Here is a 15,578-nt window from a genome sequence, read left to right as displayed (position 1 = left end):
GAATGAGCTGTTTATATATTTTGGAGATTAATCCTTTGTCCGTTGATTCGTTTGCAAATATTTTCTCCCATTCTGAGGGTTGTCTTTTCGTCTTGTTTATGGTTTCCTTTGCTGTGCAAAAGCTTTGAAGTTTCATTAGGTCCCATTTGTTTATTTTTGTTTTTATTTCCATTACTCTAGGAGGTGGGTCAAAAAAGATCTTGCTGTGATTTATGTCAAAGAGTGTTCTTCCTATGTTTTCTTCTAAGAGTTTTATAGTGTCCAGTCTTACATTTAGGTCTCTAATCCATTTTGAGTTTATTTTTGTGTATGGTGTTAGGGAGTGTTCTAATTTCATTCTTTTACATGTAGCTGTCCAGTTTTCCCAGCACCACTTATTGAAGAGACTGTCTTTTCTCCATTGTATATCTTTGCCTCCTTTGTCATAGATTAGTTGACCATACGTGCATGGGTTTATCTCTGGGCTTTCTATCTTGTTCCATTGATCTATGTTTCTGTTTTTGTGCCAGTACCATATTGTCTTGATTACTGTAGCTTTGTAGTATAGTCTGAAGTCAGGGAGTCTGATTCCTCCAGCTCTGTTTTTTTCCCTCAAGACTGCTTTGGCTATTCGGGGTCTTTTGTGTCTCCATACAAATTTTAAGATGATTTGTTCTAGTTCCGTAAAAAATGCCATTGGTAATTTGATAGGGATTGCATTGAATCTGTAGATTGCTTTGGGTAGTATGGTCATTTTCACAATATTGATTCTTCCAATCCAAGAACATGGTATATCTCTCCATCTGTTGGTATCATCTTTAATTTCTTTCATCAGTGTCTTGTAGTTTTCTGCATACAGGTCTTTTGTCTCCCTAGGTAGGTTTATTCCTAGGTATTTTATTCTTTTTGTTGCACTGGTAAATGGGAGTGTTTCCATAATTTCTCTTTCAGATTTTTCATCATTAGTGTATAGGAATGCAAGAGATTTCTGTGCATTCATTTTGTATCCTGCAACTTTACCAAATTCATTAATTAGCTCTAGTAGTTTTCTGGTGGCAGTTTTAGGATTCTCTATGTATAATATCATGTCATCTGCAAACAGTGACAGTTTTACTTCTTCTTTTCCAATTTGTATTCCTTTTATTTCTTTTTCTTCTCTGATTGCCGTGGCTAGGACTTCCAGAACTATGTTGAATAATAGTGGTGAGAGTGGACATCCTTGTCTCGTTCCTGATCTTAGAGGAAATGCTTTCAGTCTTTCACCATTGAGAATGATGTTTGCTGTGGGTTTGTCGTATACGGCCTTTATTATGTTGAGGTAGGTTCCCTCTATGCCCACTTTCTGGAGGGTTTTTATCATAAATGGGTGTTGAATTTTGTCAAAAGCTTTTTCTGCATCTATTGAGATGATCATATGGTTTTTATTCTTCAGTTTGTTAATATGGTGTATCACATTGATTGATTTGCATATATTGAAGAATCCTTGCATCCCTGGGATAAATCCCACTTGATCGTGGTGTATGACCCTTTTAATGTGTTGTTGGATTCTGTTAGCTAGTATTTTGTTGAGGATTTTTGCATCTATATTCATCAGTGATATTGGTCTGTAATTTTCTTTTTTTGTAGTGTCTTTGTCTGGTTTTGGTATCAGGGTGATGGTGGCCTCGTGGAATGAGTTTGGGAGTCTTCCTTCCTCTGCAATTTTTTGGAAGAGTTTGAGAAGGATGGGCGTTAGCTCTTCTCTAAATGTTTGATAGAATTCACCTGTGAAGCCATCTGGTCCTGGACTTTTGTTTGTTGGAAGGTTTTTAATCACAGTTTCAATTTCATTACTTGTAATTGGTCTGTTCATATTTTCTGTTTCTTCCTGGTTCAGTCTTGGAAGGTTATACCTTTCTAAGAATTTGTCCATTTCTTCCAGGTTGTCCATTTTATTGGCATAGAGTTGCTTGTAGTAGTCTCTTAGGATGCTTTGTATTTCTGTGGTGTCTGTTGTAACTTCTCCTTTTTCATTTCTGATTTTATTGATTTGAGTCCTCTCCCTCTTTTTCTTGATGAGTCTGGCTAATGGCTTATCAATTTGGTTTATCTTCTCAAAGAACCAGCTTTTAGTTTTATTGATCTTTGCTATTGTTTTCTTTGTTTCTATTTCATTTATTTCTGCTCTGATCTTTATGATTTCTTTCCTTCTGCTAACTTTGGGTTTTGTTTGTTCTTCTTTCTCTAGTTTCTTTAGGTGTAAGGTTAGATTGCTTACTTGAGATTTTTCTTGTTTCTTTAGGTAGGCGTGTATAGCTATAAACTTCCCTCTTAGAACTGCTTTTGCTGTATCCCATAGGTTTTGGGTCGTCGTGTTACGAAAACTTTCTTAATGTGTTGAAATTTTCTCTCTCATCCTGTGGCTTATTTTTTCCTCTTGGAGTGTTTTTTGATGAATAGTGAGATTTTGTTGTCTCAAACTCTCTGTGCACAATTAAAAATTTGTTTTCTTATTATTGATAGACTGACACGTTAGTAAAAATGCAATAAAAATGAATTAGCATAAAACTAAAGGAAAGATATTCTAGATACAAATAAAAATTTTCCTTAAATAGACATAAAATTCCCCTGTCAAATTGTTAGAAAGGCTTCTAAAAACTTCCTACTTGCTTGTCACATACTAATAACAAAGTTACAGAGTGGGACAAGTCCCTGAAACACAATTTGAGCCATTTTCTAGTACTTTCCTCTGTTGCTGCTGCTTTGTGGCAGGCAGGAGCTCCTGCCAGTTCTGATGGATTCACCTGTCTGAGAAAATGAGGCATAAGACCTGACTTCCTGCTTGTTGAATGTGTCACCTCAAAGCAGACCCAAACTCACCCTGAGGTGTCAGTGAGTTGGCTGGGTTTCTGGCGAGGCACCGAGGCTACACCATCCCACGAGGCACACCCACCACTCAAATGGGTTGTTTACTGGCCCCAGTAGAATGAGAACTAAATGAAGGTTTTGTGTGTCTGAAATGGTGTTTATTTTCTCACTGCAAAGCAGAGTCGTTGGAGCTTTCAGCTGCTGGGCAGGAATTCTGGTTTCTACACTTAGCTGAATATACAGACCGTTATAGTTTTCATTACTCTGTAGATTTAACATTTAAAGTATCTGTGTTATTATAAGTGTGTGTGTGTGTGTGTGTGTGTGTGTGTGTGTGTTACAAGAATATTGTCACCAGGTATTTGACTCCACCTTACGTGTATTTTTCCAGTGAACACCAACTTTTTTTGATTAAGGAACTGCTTCAAGTTGGAGAAAAGTCATCTTGAGAGGGTGGGCCGAACAAGGGTTTTGGAGTTGGACTCATCTTGGTTTGGACAACAACATTCCTTCTACGGCCTATTGACCATTCATTCATTCACTCTGTCCCCCTCCCTTCATCTGGCAGGGTCCCAGGTACTGTGTAATCAACGTTGAGCAAAACTGTCCCAACTCTAAAGGAAACTAGTAAACTGAATACCTTAGGAGAGACAGAGAAGCAGTAGATGATGAGGTAAAAGGGAAAGCTGGAAAACGAGGTGTCCCAGGTGAAATTTTAAAGGAAGTGTGTGTTCCCAGGTGGAAAAAGTGCTCAAAGGCTGCACAGGTCCAGTCAATGGAAGCTAAAAAGTGTGCACTGGTTTCACAGCCTAAGAAGGTTCTGGTAGCCTCATGTTTTCAGTGTGTAACTGGGGAGTGGGATGCACCTGGGCGGAACTGCAGCGAGCACAGGAATGAGCTGGAGTGAGGAAGAGGGCCAAGGCAGACAACTTCTTCTGTTCACGGAGAGGATTGGGGCGGCGGTGGGGAGGGGCAGAGGGTAGAGCTGCAGGAGGATCAGGGGGCCAGAGAGGTGGAGGGGTTGTTTTGTTTTGTCTGCTTGCTTGCTTTTGTTATTCTAAGATGGGAAGTACCTCACTCAGAACAGGACCTGTGATATGGTCTGAGCTCAGACCATATTCTTTCCCTTTCACTATCGCGCTGACGGAGGAGGGTATTAGGCCCCTCAGTGAAGGATCTAAAGGGATTTGTGCGACGCTGGCTCCTTGCTCCCTTGTGTGTTATTGACTCCAGCTTCCTGTACAACAGATAACCAAAGGCGGGCTGTGACTTCAGCTGTCTAGTACTTGGGTGAGAAATTGGTCTCTGCCAGCGGGCATCTCAGATTTTGGAGACAGCAAATGATCCTTCCAGAAAGGCATGGCCTGTGTGGCTTTAGGACTTGGTGGAGACCCCGTGGGCAAGCAGCTGGGGACTTTCTAACGTGTAGCTCCCAAGCATTCCAGACTTGTGGCCCCAGCTGCCCCTCGCCTCCAGGGAGCACTTGTCACTTCTGCACTGGGCTTGGCCCACACCCTCCCTACACATCATGTGGCTGCTGTCTGTCAAGACCCCCCTGCCCCCAGCCCAGAACGTTTCCTTATGTTTCCTGTGAGGTGCTGGAGCCCGCTCCAACCCCTCTAGCAGAACCTGCCCCAGGGGTCCCTGCCCCTTATTCCCCTCATGACCTCTTCAGGCCCAGAGAGCCTCAAGGCTCGGGTGCCATGGAAGTCAAGACAAAAGAACCTGGGGCTCAAACGAGTTTGGTCTCGGAGATTGCAGGGGCTTAGGAGCTCAGGGCTACTAGGAAGACTGTTCCACTCAAATTTGTCACTGTTTGGGCATCTTGAAGACTGGCTAGATGACTTGGGTTAGATTCTCTAAAAGCAGAGCCTGTTCAGATGTCCATGGCTTGTTGAGGGAGAAAGGGAATAAGGGAGGCAGGGAAGGTGAAAGGGAGGAGTTAAGGATGTGGCCTCAGCTGGATCCTTGCTTTGCCTGATCCCTTGGGGAGCTGGGGAGCATGAATTGCACCACAGGGTTGGTCCCACTTGGAAGCAAGGGGACCGGCCTGAGTTCCTCCATATTAGTCTGTCATTCGCTGCAGGCTGCTGTGCACGGAGGGCAAGGCGGGTTGCAACCCCCCTAACTGAGGCTCCCATTTCTCCAAGGGCAGTCCTCCAGAGGAGTGGCAGCTGTGAACCCTCAGCTGCCGTCGCTCACAGCAGCTGGGGGATGGGTGCACTGGTCTGGGAAAGGGGACATGAGCACCGACAGCGTCCACTACAGTGGAGAACTTAGTTGCTTATTAAAGCATCAGTTCAGGAGAGCAGTGGTTTAAAGAAAAATCAGTAAACTGGGGACTGCCTGAATGAGCGTGATGAAATTTAAACTTTGAATGGTGAGCGGGCATGAATGCACAGGGGCACGTCCACCTGGGTGGTCAGTGAGTGGCCAGTGCAGGAGGGTGCCTCAGGCACACACTGCCCACCCAGGTTGTATGTTCACCTTGACCTTATGGTCCAGCCTCAAGTGGTGCTGGTGAAATCTCTCACTTAGCACAGGGACTTTAGCCTTGACCATCAACCTGAATGGGTGGGGACTTCTTAAACTGTCATTTTCTCCCCTCTGCGTGTTGGTATTTCTCTAGCTTTGGTTCCCAGAGTCCAGGTCTGGGTCTGGCCATTTTGTTTTCCATTCTCCTACCCGAATCCACAGTTGGTTTCCATTCCCAGTTGGGCAGCACGAAATGTTTGTCATACCTCTCTAATGTTCTTGGTATCCAACTATGATTGGTTGTTGCCCTAATTATAGACAAATCCTGGTGCTTTGCTCCTTACGCATGTGCGCAGATTTCCATGCTATATGTGGTTTTCTTTGGGCTTCTTATTATACCAAGTCCCATATCTTCAAGGCCATATCCATCTCTGGCCACTTGTACCCTAGGAATAGTCTCTGACCTCCCAGCACTCCGAGTGGCCGCCCCTGGCCACGTGACCATGGTACCACACGTGCTTCCCTGGGCACACTGACCATTCCCCTACTTGCTGTCCTGGGTGCTCATTGCCTTCAACACCTCTGCCCTCTCCTAACTCAGCAGCCAGTGGTCCTATGGCCTCTACCCTGGTCTGCAGATACCCCAGGAAGGGAGAGACTCATAGACCCTTGCTCTCTGATTTGCCCCTTGATCCTCCTTTAAAACTCGCCCTGGGGACTTCCCTGGCAGTCCAGTGGCTAAGATTCTGAGCTTTGACTGCAGGGGGCACAGGTTCAATCCCTGGTCAGGGAACTAACATCCCACATGCCACGTGGCGTGGCCAAAAAAAAGACAACTTGCCCTGATAAAGGGTATCTGCTAAGACAGGCTCTGAAAAGCCTTTAAGATTTTCCACTCCAAGCTCCATGGTTCTGTTTGTGCTTTCTGGTCTGTAGGATCAGGAAAGTGAGTGACACCAAGCTTGACCTCACTCTACCAGCCCTGCCACCTCTGAGTCCAACAACAAATGGACAGCTATTCTTTTTCCCTTCCCTGGTCTGTTGCAGCTGTGGAAACAAGACCCATTCCCCATTTGGGCACTGAGAAAAGAGCTGTCGTAAACCATGCCAAACCTGTTCCATGTCATCTGTTTTGGAGTTGTTTTTTGTCCTTGTTTCGTTTTTTTTAACAACTTTCCTGAGGTTTAATTTGCATACAATAAACAGTAACCATTTAAAATATAAAAGTCTCTGAGTTGTCACAGATGTGTACACCCATGAAACCACCACCAGAACCAAAATACAGAACATTTTCATCTTCCCCAAGTCTCCTCATGTTCCTTTCTGCAAGAGGAGTTTTATACACTTTATCTCATTTCATCTTCACAAGTCTGAAAGTAGAAATGGCCGGCTCCAATTGATAGATGGGAAAACTGAGGAACAGAGAGGTTCAGTAACTTTCTGCGTCAGACAGCCAGAAAGAAGCAGAGCCAAGGGACTTCCCTGGTGGTCCAGTGGTTAAGAATCCGTCTGCCAATGCAGGGGACATGGGTTCGAGCCCTGGTCCAGGAAGATCCCACATGCCGCAGAGCAACTAAGCCTGTGCGCCACAACTACTGAGCCTGCGCTCTAGAGCCCGCGAGCCACAACTACTGAGCCCACATGCCACATCTACTAAAGCCCGCGTGCCTAGAGCCTGTGCTCCACAACAAGAGAGGCCGCCGCAATGAGAAGCCTGCGCACCACAGCAAAGAGTAGCCCCCGCTCACTGCAACTAGAGAAAGCCCGCGCACAGCAACAAAGACCCGAGGCAGCCAAAAATAAAAAAAGAATTATTAAAAAAAAAAAAAAAGCAGAGCCAAGATTAAAACCAGGCACGTCTCATTCCAACATCTTTATGATGGCTGTGTGCTTCTCCAGGGGCCTCTAAAAAGCATCAGGGCAGTGCAGGGCTTGCTTTGTAAACTAGCTGTTCCCTCACTAAGTTCCTTTGCTATTTTCCCTCATTTCTAAAGCCCATCTTTTGTTTTCTTAAATTAACTTCCATTTCTGTTTTCCTCCATCTTCTAGACTTCCTTCATAGAATAAAAGCCAGAGACTGGACTGAATTTAGAATTTCTTTGTCAATATTGCCATATTTGTTCAGAGGTTCATTGAACCAGTGGTTATTTTTGGCTTGTCTGGTTGTCTTTTTCAAAATTACTATTTTTAAAGGCTGCGTAGCCAAGACCAGAGGGAAAAAGAAGGCATGTGTGAGCTTCCATAAATGCAACAACATGAAAAAACATGAAAAGTGGCAGCACTGGGAGAGCCCAGGGTTCTGGGGCCCGGCCTGTAATACTTCTGCCCCTGATAAAGGCACGACCTGGGCGACCCTTTTCTTTTTACTCCTGATTTCTATTGATGTGTAGTCTTTGGTTTTCCTAAAGTAACAGTTAAATATAAACACACAGGGAATGACTTGGTTTTTGCCAAGAGAGCCCATGAAGTTTACATTTCCTGGACCCGTTGGTCTAAATCAGAAGGCCCAGTGTTGTGCCAGCCCAGCTTTCAGGAGAGCATGGGGGAGGGGAGGGCTGGAGGGTTGGTTGAGGAGAGCGCAGACTCAGGGGAGCAGAGGGAGGGGAGAGAAATTACACCTCAGCAGGCAAAGGGCTGATGTTCCCCATCTTGAGGCAGAGTGTAATTTTGGGTTGACATTCAGTGAGCAACAAACTTTACTGTTACTCAAGAAGGGAAAAACAGGCTTGGGATATTTTGTCATGAGTAGACTCTTTGTAAACAGTTGGTGTCTGTGTCTTCATTTGAGGTTTTGGCGAAACTGTGACACAGTGAGACACACACACACACACACACACACACACACACACACACACACACACACACACACACACACACACACACACACACACACACACACACACACACACACCTCAGATTGGCCATAAGGGTCCAGGTCAAGGCAGGCCCACCAGGCAAGAGTGGGCAGACCTATCCCAAATCCCCAGCTCTAACATTATACGCTAGGCCAGTATTTCCTGCACAAGAAGGTATGGGGGAGGAGAAAAATGGCTCACGTCCTGCCCATATTCCAGGTGCCTTTTGACTTCTGAAGCTCATGGGCTGGGTTACATGGGAGAAGGAATTTAGCCGACATTGATTATGCTCAGTCCTAGGACTAAGAGGTTGTTTAACATTCTTTGCTACTGTCATGCACCAAATAATGCCCTGGCTGATGGGCTTCCAGACTGAATCAAGCTTAATCAAAACGGGCTTCCATCACTCACTTGTTCACTTCTTCACTCACGCGTTTATTCATTCAACAAATATTTCCAGAGTGTCTACTATGTGCCAAGCACCACGCTGAGTGCTGGGGATACAAAGGCAGAGAGGACTTGTCCACACACCAGAAGACAGAACTGTCACAAATACTCTGAGAGGATGACCAATATGGAGTCCCAAACAAACACTTCCCAACACAGACGGTCCTCAACCTCAGACACACCGCAGAACCAATTGGCAAAATGCCCAAATGACACTCAGTGCTCACAAACGGTTCTCAACATCAGACACACATCAGAACCAATTGGCAAAATGCCCAAATAGCACCTGGTGCTCAAAAGAGAAGTTTGCCGGGTGCACACCACTGGACTTACCTCGGTCTTGAAGCTCGTCAGCTCGTCCGGAGGCATCTTTCCGTTCCACCAAGGGAAAGCGTACGCTGGCAGCCAGTGCCGAGCTGGGAAGAAACAGGGAGGAGCCCCGAAACAAATAGTTTCGACAACTGCTAGGAACGTCCTCCCAAACCCCCTCTCAGGGCCAGCGAGCCACGAGCAGCAAGCTACTCGCAACCATCCCGGCGCGTCTTCATGGCGGCGGCTCTGCTCCGGAAAACCCGGGAGCCAGATATCGCGAGAGCACAGTCTCAGGTTGGGAGCCAAATACTTACCTAAAGTGGGTCCAGCTGCTCGCCGCTCAAAAGCCAATAAAGAGGCAAGGTTGGTGGAAAGGAAAGTTTGCTTTATTCCAAAGGCCAGCAACCGAGAGGGGAGGGCAGTCTCCTGTCCAAAGGCCGACTCCTCCCACTGACAATCAGTGGGCAAGAGCTTTTATAGACGGGGTGGGGGTGGGGGGCTACGTGCAGAAACAGCACAGTCAGCTCTGACCGTCATCTTGAAATTGGTCATCCACCAATGGTCTGACCACCATCATCTTGTTTTAGGTACAGGTAATCTTCAGTTCTAGTGTCAGTTTGTTCCCATTTCTTTGAGGCCAGTTCTCAAAATTGTGGCAGCTTATGTCATGGCTACAGACTGGTCATCATGTAGTTAACCTCTTCCACCTGGTGGGGGTTTTAGTATCTATGAAGTAGCCTTCATCGAGTCATAGTAGTAACGTCAAAGGTCACAAATATAATAATGAAAAGTAAAATGAATGGGCTTAAATTTTAGGAGCAGATCAGAAAGGATTTTTAAATGTGTTTATAACTCTGCAAGTCATTAAATAAGCAAGATAGGGAGACTTATTAGAAATAAACCAAATGCCCACTAATCCAGTTTCAGAGCCCAGGAACGCACCGCACCTCAGCATTCCATCCAGACCTTGGTGCTGGAGATCTTTGCATTTTGCCCTTTTTAAGGTGCAGAGTGAAGTAGGGGGAAACTCCTGAGCTTTGTTTCCACATGCAGAACACTTCTGACTCCAAATGTGGTGAGGTGGGGGGCAGTGGAGGGGGATCCCTCACACCAACAACCAATTTTCCAAATCTCTGGACACCAGCTGGGCGTCCTACAGTCCAATTCCATTCTAACATTACCTACCTGGAGTTAGTGCAGAACCCATGGATTACGGGCTCAGTCCCACAAGACTGCCTCCGCTTTACATGCCAATCACAAATCCAGGTCACCTGGACTTGTGACCAACTGGCTATAAATTGGGGGTTTTTACAACCCCCTCCTCAGGTTTGACAATTTACTAGAACAGCTCACAGAACTCAGGAAAGGACTTTACTTATAGTTACCAGTTTATTATAAAGGATATTACAAGGATACAGGTTGAATAACCAGATGAAGAGGTACATAGGACAAGGTCTGGAAAGATCCCGAGGACAGGAGCTTCTGTCCCTGTGAACCTGGGGTGTATTCCTCCCCAGCACGTTGGATGCATTCACCAACCTGGAAGTTCTCGAAACCCTGTAGTTTAAGGGTTTTTATGGAGATTTCATTATATAGGTATGGTTGGTTAAATCATTGGCCTTGGCGATCAGCTCAATCTCCAGCCCCTCTCCCTAGGTGGGGGTGGGGCTGAAAGGTCCAACCCTCTAATCATGTGTTGGTTCCTCTGACAACCAGCCCCCATCCTGAAGCTCTCTAGGGGCCCACAGAGTCACCTCATTAACATAACTCAGGTATGGTCAAAGAAACTTGTTACGCGTAACAAAAAATATTCCTGTCACCCCTATCACTCAGGAAATTCCAAGGGTTTTAGGAGCTCTGTGCCGGGAACCAAAGACCAAATATGTATGTTATTATATCACAATAGCATAGGAAAGCTTTCTATTTAATAATCATGTCTTGGACTTCCCTGGTGGCGCGGTGGTTAAGAATCTGCCTACCAATGCAGGGGACACAGGTTTGAGCCCTGGTCCGGGAAGATCCCAAATGCTGCAGAGCAACAAAGCCTGTGTGCCACAACTACTGGGCCCGAGCTTTGCCGCAACTACTGAAGCCTGTGCGCTCTAGAGCCCGTGCTCTGCAACGAGAAGCCATCGCAATGAGAAGCTCACACACCGCAATGAAGAGTAGCCCCTGCTCGCCGCAACTAGAGAAAGCCCACGTGCAGCAACGAAGACCCATTGTAGCCAAAAAATTTAAAAATAAATTAAAAATAAAATAATTGTATCTTGTAGTAGGATGTGACTTTCAAAGACCATTGAGAGGGGCAAGCTCAGCGGGCTGCTCTCTTCTGAGGACACAGCTACTTGGGACCTTCCTAACCAGCATGGTTCCTACCTCACCAAGCTGTCCTTACATTCTGGGCTCCTGCCTGTGTGGCCCGTCTTCCTTCTCACTCAGCTGGATTCAGGATACTTCACAGCACATCTCACAACTCAGAAGTCTTACAAAGAGCAAATCAGAGTTTCAAAAGATACTTTTTTATTTAATTAAAACATACATACAATGATATCACTTATATGTGGAATCTAAAAAATAAAACAAACTAGTGAATAAAACAAAAAAGAAGCCGACTCACAGATATCAAGAATAAACTAGTGGTTACCAGTGGGGAGAGGGAAGGGGGAGGGGCAACATAGGGATAGGAGATTAAAAAAAAAGGGTTATTATGAGATTATATGGAATCGTGTGTGAAACTGTTGAAAATTGTAAACCACTATAGAATTTAAAGATCTTTCATTCAATTTTTAGAAAGTTTGAAAAAACATACATACAAACCATAAGGGAACAGATTAATAAATTATCAAAAAATAAAGAAATTTGGCCACCACACAGGTCAAGAAGTAGAATGCTGCCAGTACCCCCAAAAGAATGTGCTCTTTTGTGCTCGGCGTCTTTTGCACAATTTTATGGCTGTGAGATTCCATGTAGTGGGAAGCATGGGTTGGTTCATTTTTAGTGATGTCCAGATTTTCATTGTATGAATGTACGACAATGTATGTGTCATTTCTGCAATTAATGGCCATTTGAAGTGTATCTAGTTTCTGGTTATTATAAACATGCTCGTGCATGTCTTTTGGTGCCCATGTCCACACGTTACTGTTGGGTACATACTTAGGAGTGGAATTGCCGTGCTTCACATCCTTGTTTACACTAGGGATTGTCGGTCTGTTTAATTTTAGCCATTCTGGTGCTATGTAAATGGCATTTCATTATGGCTGTAATTAGCATTTCTCTATTACTAATGAGGTTGAGCCTCTTTACACGTGTTAAATGACTATTTAGATATCCTTTTTGTGATGTTCTGATTCAAGTATCTTGCCAACTTTTCTATGGTTTGTCTGCCTATTTATTTATTTATTTATTTTTAACTTATTTATTTATTTATTTATTTTTGGCTGCCTTGGGTCTTTGTTGCTGCACGCGGGCTTTCTCTAGTTGTGGAGAGCGGGGGCTACTCTTCGTTGCAGTGCGCAGGCTTCTCATTGAGGTGGCTTCTCTTGTTGTGGAGCACGGTCTCTAGGTACACAGACTTCAGTAGTTGTGGCACGCGGGCTCAGTATTTGTGGCTCGCGGGCTTAGTTGCTCCGCGGCATGTGGGATCTTTCCAGACCAGGGATCGAACCCATGTCCCCTGAATTGGCAGGTAGATTCTTAACCACTATGCCACCAGGGAAGTCCCTGCCTATTTATTATTGATTTGTAGGAGTTCTTTGTAAATTCTGGAACCCTTTGGAGGCTATATGTGTTGCAATTATCTTCAACTCTGTGGCTTGCATTTTAATTCTCTTCATGGTGGCTTTTGATGAACAGAAGTTCTTAAAGTTAATGTAATTTGATTGTCTGTCTTTGTGCCAATACCACACACAGTCTTAAAAAGTACTCCAGCTTTATAGTAAATCTTGAAGTCTTTTAGTTTGCATGCTCCAGCTTTTCTTTTTCCTTGTCTATTCTTGGCCCTCTGCATTTCCATAAATTTTAGCATCAGCTTGTCAATGTCTGAGATGTTTATTAGGATTTTATTAAATCTACATAGATCAATTTGGGCAGAATTGACAGCTTAACAATTACACTTCCATTGTACTAACATAGGATAGCCCTTCACTACTTAAGTCTTCTTTAATTTTGCTCAGAAATACTTTGTACCATTCTATGTAGAAATCTTACACATCTTTTGTTAGATTTATTCCTAGGAGTTTGGGGGGTTTTTATGCTATGGCAAATGGTATCTTTTAAATTTTTTGTTTTCTGTTTATTGCTGGTATATAGAGATACAGTTGATGTTTTATGTTGACTGTAGACCCAGTTTCCTTGATAAACTTGCCTGTTAATTTGTTTAACACTTTGTATATAGGTTCTTTGGGTTTATCTGTGATACAGTCATAGCATCTGAGAATAACAGTTTTATTTCATTTGTTCCAGTCCTTATGCTTTTGGTTTCCCTTTCTGTGTTCCACGCTGGCTCTGTGACCTCGGACTTAATGAGGCTTTTCCCTCTTTCCTTCCAGACGGGGGTGAGGTACATATTGACTATGAAGATAATTTTCCTGATGACAGATCTGTGTCATTCAGAGAGCTCATGGAGGATTCCCGGACAGAGGCAGAGGAGGACAGGGGTCAGGCAGAAACCTCTGAGGAGGCTCCAAAGCAGGACCATCTGGTCTCTATTTCCGTGGGGAGAGAAGACACAGCCCAGGATACAGCTTTTGCGCCAACTACAGGTTTGCCCAGCACTGGGAGCGGTGTCCCCACAGACCTGCCAGGATCCCGACAAAACCAGAAGTACATGTTCTGGTTTCCTGTTGAGACCTTCCACAAGCCTGAGTTGGAAAAGGAGATGGATGAGGACACCAAAAAGCAGTTTCCTGCTGGAGACAACCACAGTGGCACCACATTGGCCCCAGGTGAGCCAGAAACCAGGGTCATCTACAGCAGCACTGATGGTCCCTTGGGGCCATTTGTGGGCAGGAATGACAGCAAGGCAGGTGACCCAATGGTGAGCAGCAGCGATGAGTCCTGGTTAGATGGCTACCCTGTGACCGATGGGGCTTGGAGGAAGACAGAGGCAGAAGAGGAGGAAGAGGAGGACAAGGGCAATCGATCAGTAGGGCTGGAAGAAACCGTCCTAGTTACACCCAATCAGCCTGCTCTTGTGGAAGTTAAGAAGCCCAGGAGTACCACCCTCACACTCAGTGAGGACACAACCCATCGTTCAGTTCTTCCAACTCAAACACTAGGTGTAGAAGCTTTGGCTCTCAGACCCATGAGTGTGTCTGAAACTGAGAGTCCCAGCAAGGGGGGTGGCGACTTGACCAGGGACCAGTCGACTGTTCCTTGGAGATATGCCACAGAGAAGCCTCCCATGTCCACCCTACCCTATGAGTTCACCAGCTCTATCCTGGAGATGGTGACAACCACCATCCAAAAGACGTCGGACCTCATTCCCTCAACTGTCATGGCGGCCACCCAGACTCCAATGGAAATCACTGCCCCTGAGGTCCAGGATACCTTTCCATACCTGCTGTCTGAGGACTTCCTGGGACAGGAAGTCCCCGGCCCAGGTGCAAGCGAGGAGCTTCTTCCAACCTTGGAGCCCTGCATAGGGGATAAGTGTCCCAGCCTCAGCAGAGGCCCCATCGTTGCCACCATTGTCACGGTCCTGTGCCTGCTGCTGTTCCTGGCGGGCATGGGGGCCGTGTGGGGCTACCGCAGGTGCCAGCGCAAGAGCTCCGTGTACAAGCTGAATGTTGGCCAGCGGCAGGTTGGTCACTACCACCAGCAGATTGAGATGGAGAAGGTCTAGCCACCTTGGGGGGCTCGCCCAAAGCCCCTTGGGAGGAAGATAAACTGTGACATATCACATTGAGAAACACTGACAATTCACTAGCGCACGAAACAAGTGGAGTAGGGCTCGTCTTCTTTTTCTCAGGTCTTTGTTTTCTAGGCTGAGAAGCATCTCTGGAGGCACCTGGCAGGGCAGGGAGGCTTTGGTGGCATCTTCACACACCTCAGCATCCCCTTGACCATCTGCCCTGGAACCTGTTGCACTAATCCCAGACCTGTGCTTCCTAATTCCAGTGAGAGGTCAAAACTCACCTCTTCATCATACAGTTGTCTTTTCTTTTTTCTAAGAAAGAAAATGAATGAGCCTGAGACATGGAATTTTCAAAATAGATGTGATGTACAGAGCATTTGAGAGCAGTGTTATTTCGGATATAGATATTTAATTGCTGGGAGTGGGATATGGAAGAGTAATGGGTTATTTCCTTTTAATGCTGTGACGTTGCTGAGGGCATATGAGCCAAGAACCAGGACATAGTCTAGAAGCTTTGAGATTTTTAAAATTGTTTGTTGAAATTGGAAAGAATTTACGACAGATGTTTGGTTGGGGGGGAGGGGAGGAGTGGTGGGACACACATCCACCCCGTTCCCTCTATCCTGTGGGACAGCCCATCGTTTTTTTAAAAACCAAGGTTTGCTTTGTACCGGTAAGCACTGTTTCCTCTCAGAAGCAGTGGCCTGGTTGTCCTTGACCAGTCTGTGCCTAGGAATGTCTTAGAGTTTTTGCCAGGACTAACAAAACTCAGTCCTCGGTTTCCTTTCTCAGGATTAACCATTTCTCTG

The 15,578-nt window shown here is 45.3% G+C and overlaps 1 protein-coding gene across 1 annotated transcript in view; it reads left to right on the top strand.

Moving 5' to 3' along the window:
* The window catches only part of SUSD5 (sushi domain containing 5), a 43,236-nt gene extending 27,956 nt beyond the window's left edge, over positions 1–15,280 (top strand). The window contains exon 5 of the mRNA XM_036870164.1: positions 13,463–15,280. Within this exon, the coding sequence (XP_036726059.1) occupies positions 13,463–14,757 (1,295 nt within the window). The 3' untranslated portion in view covers positions 14,758–15,280. The remainder of the gene's footprint in view (positions 1–13,462) is intronic.
* The last annotated feature ends 298 nt before the right edge of the window (positions 15,281–15,578 follow it).

Source organism: Balaenoptera musculus, chromosome 11 (assembly GCF_009873245.2).
Source record: "Balaenoptera musculus isolate JJ_BM4_2016_0621 chromosome 11, mBalMus1.pri.v3, whole genome shotgun sequence".
NCBI lineage: Eukaryota > Metazoa > Chordata > Mammalia > Artiodactyla > Balaenopteridae > Balaenoptera > Balaenoptera musculus.
Note: the sequence above shows the minus strand (reverse complement) of the source record. Positions and strands in the feature narration are given on the sequence as shown.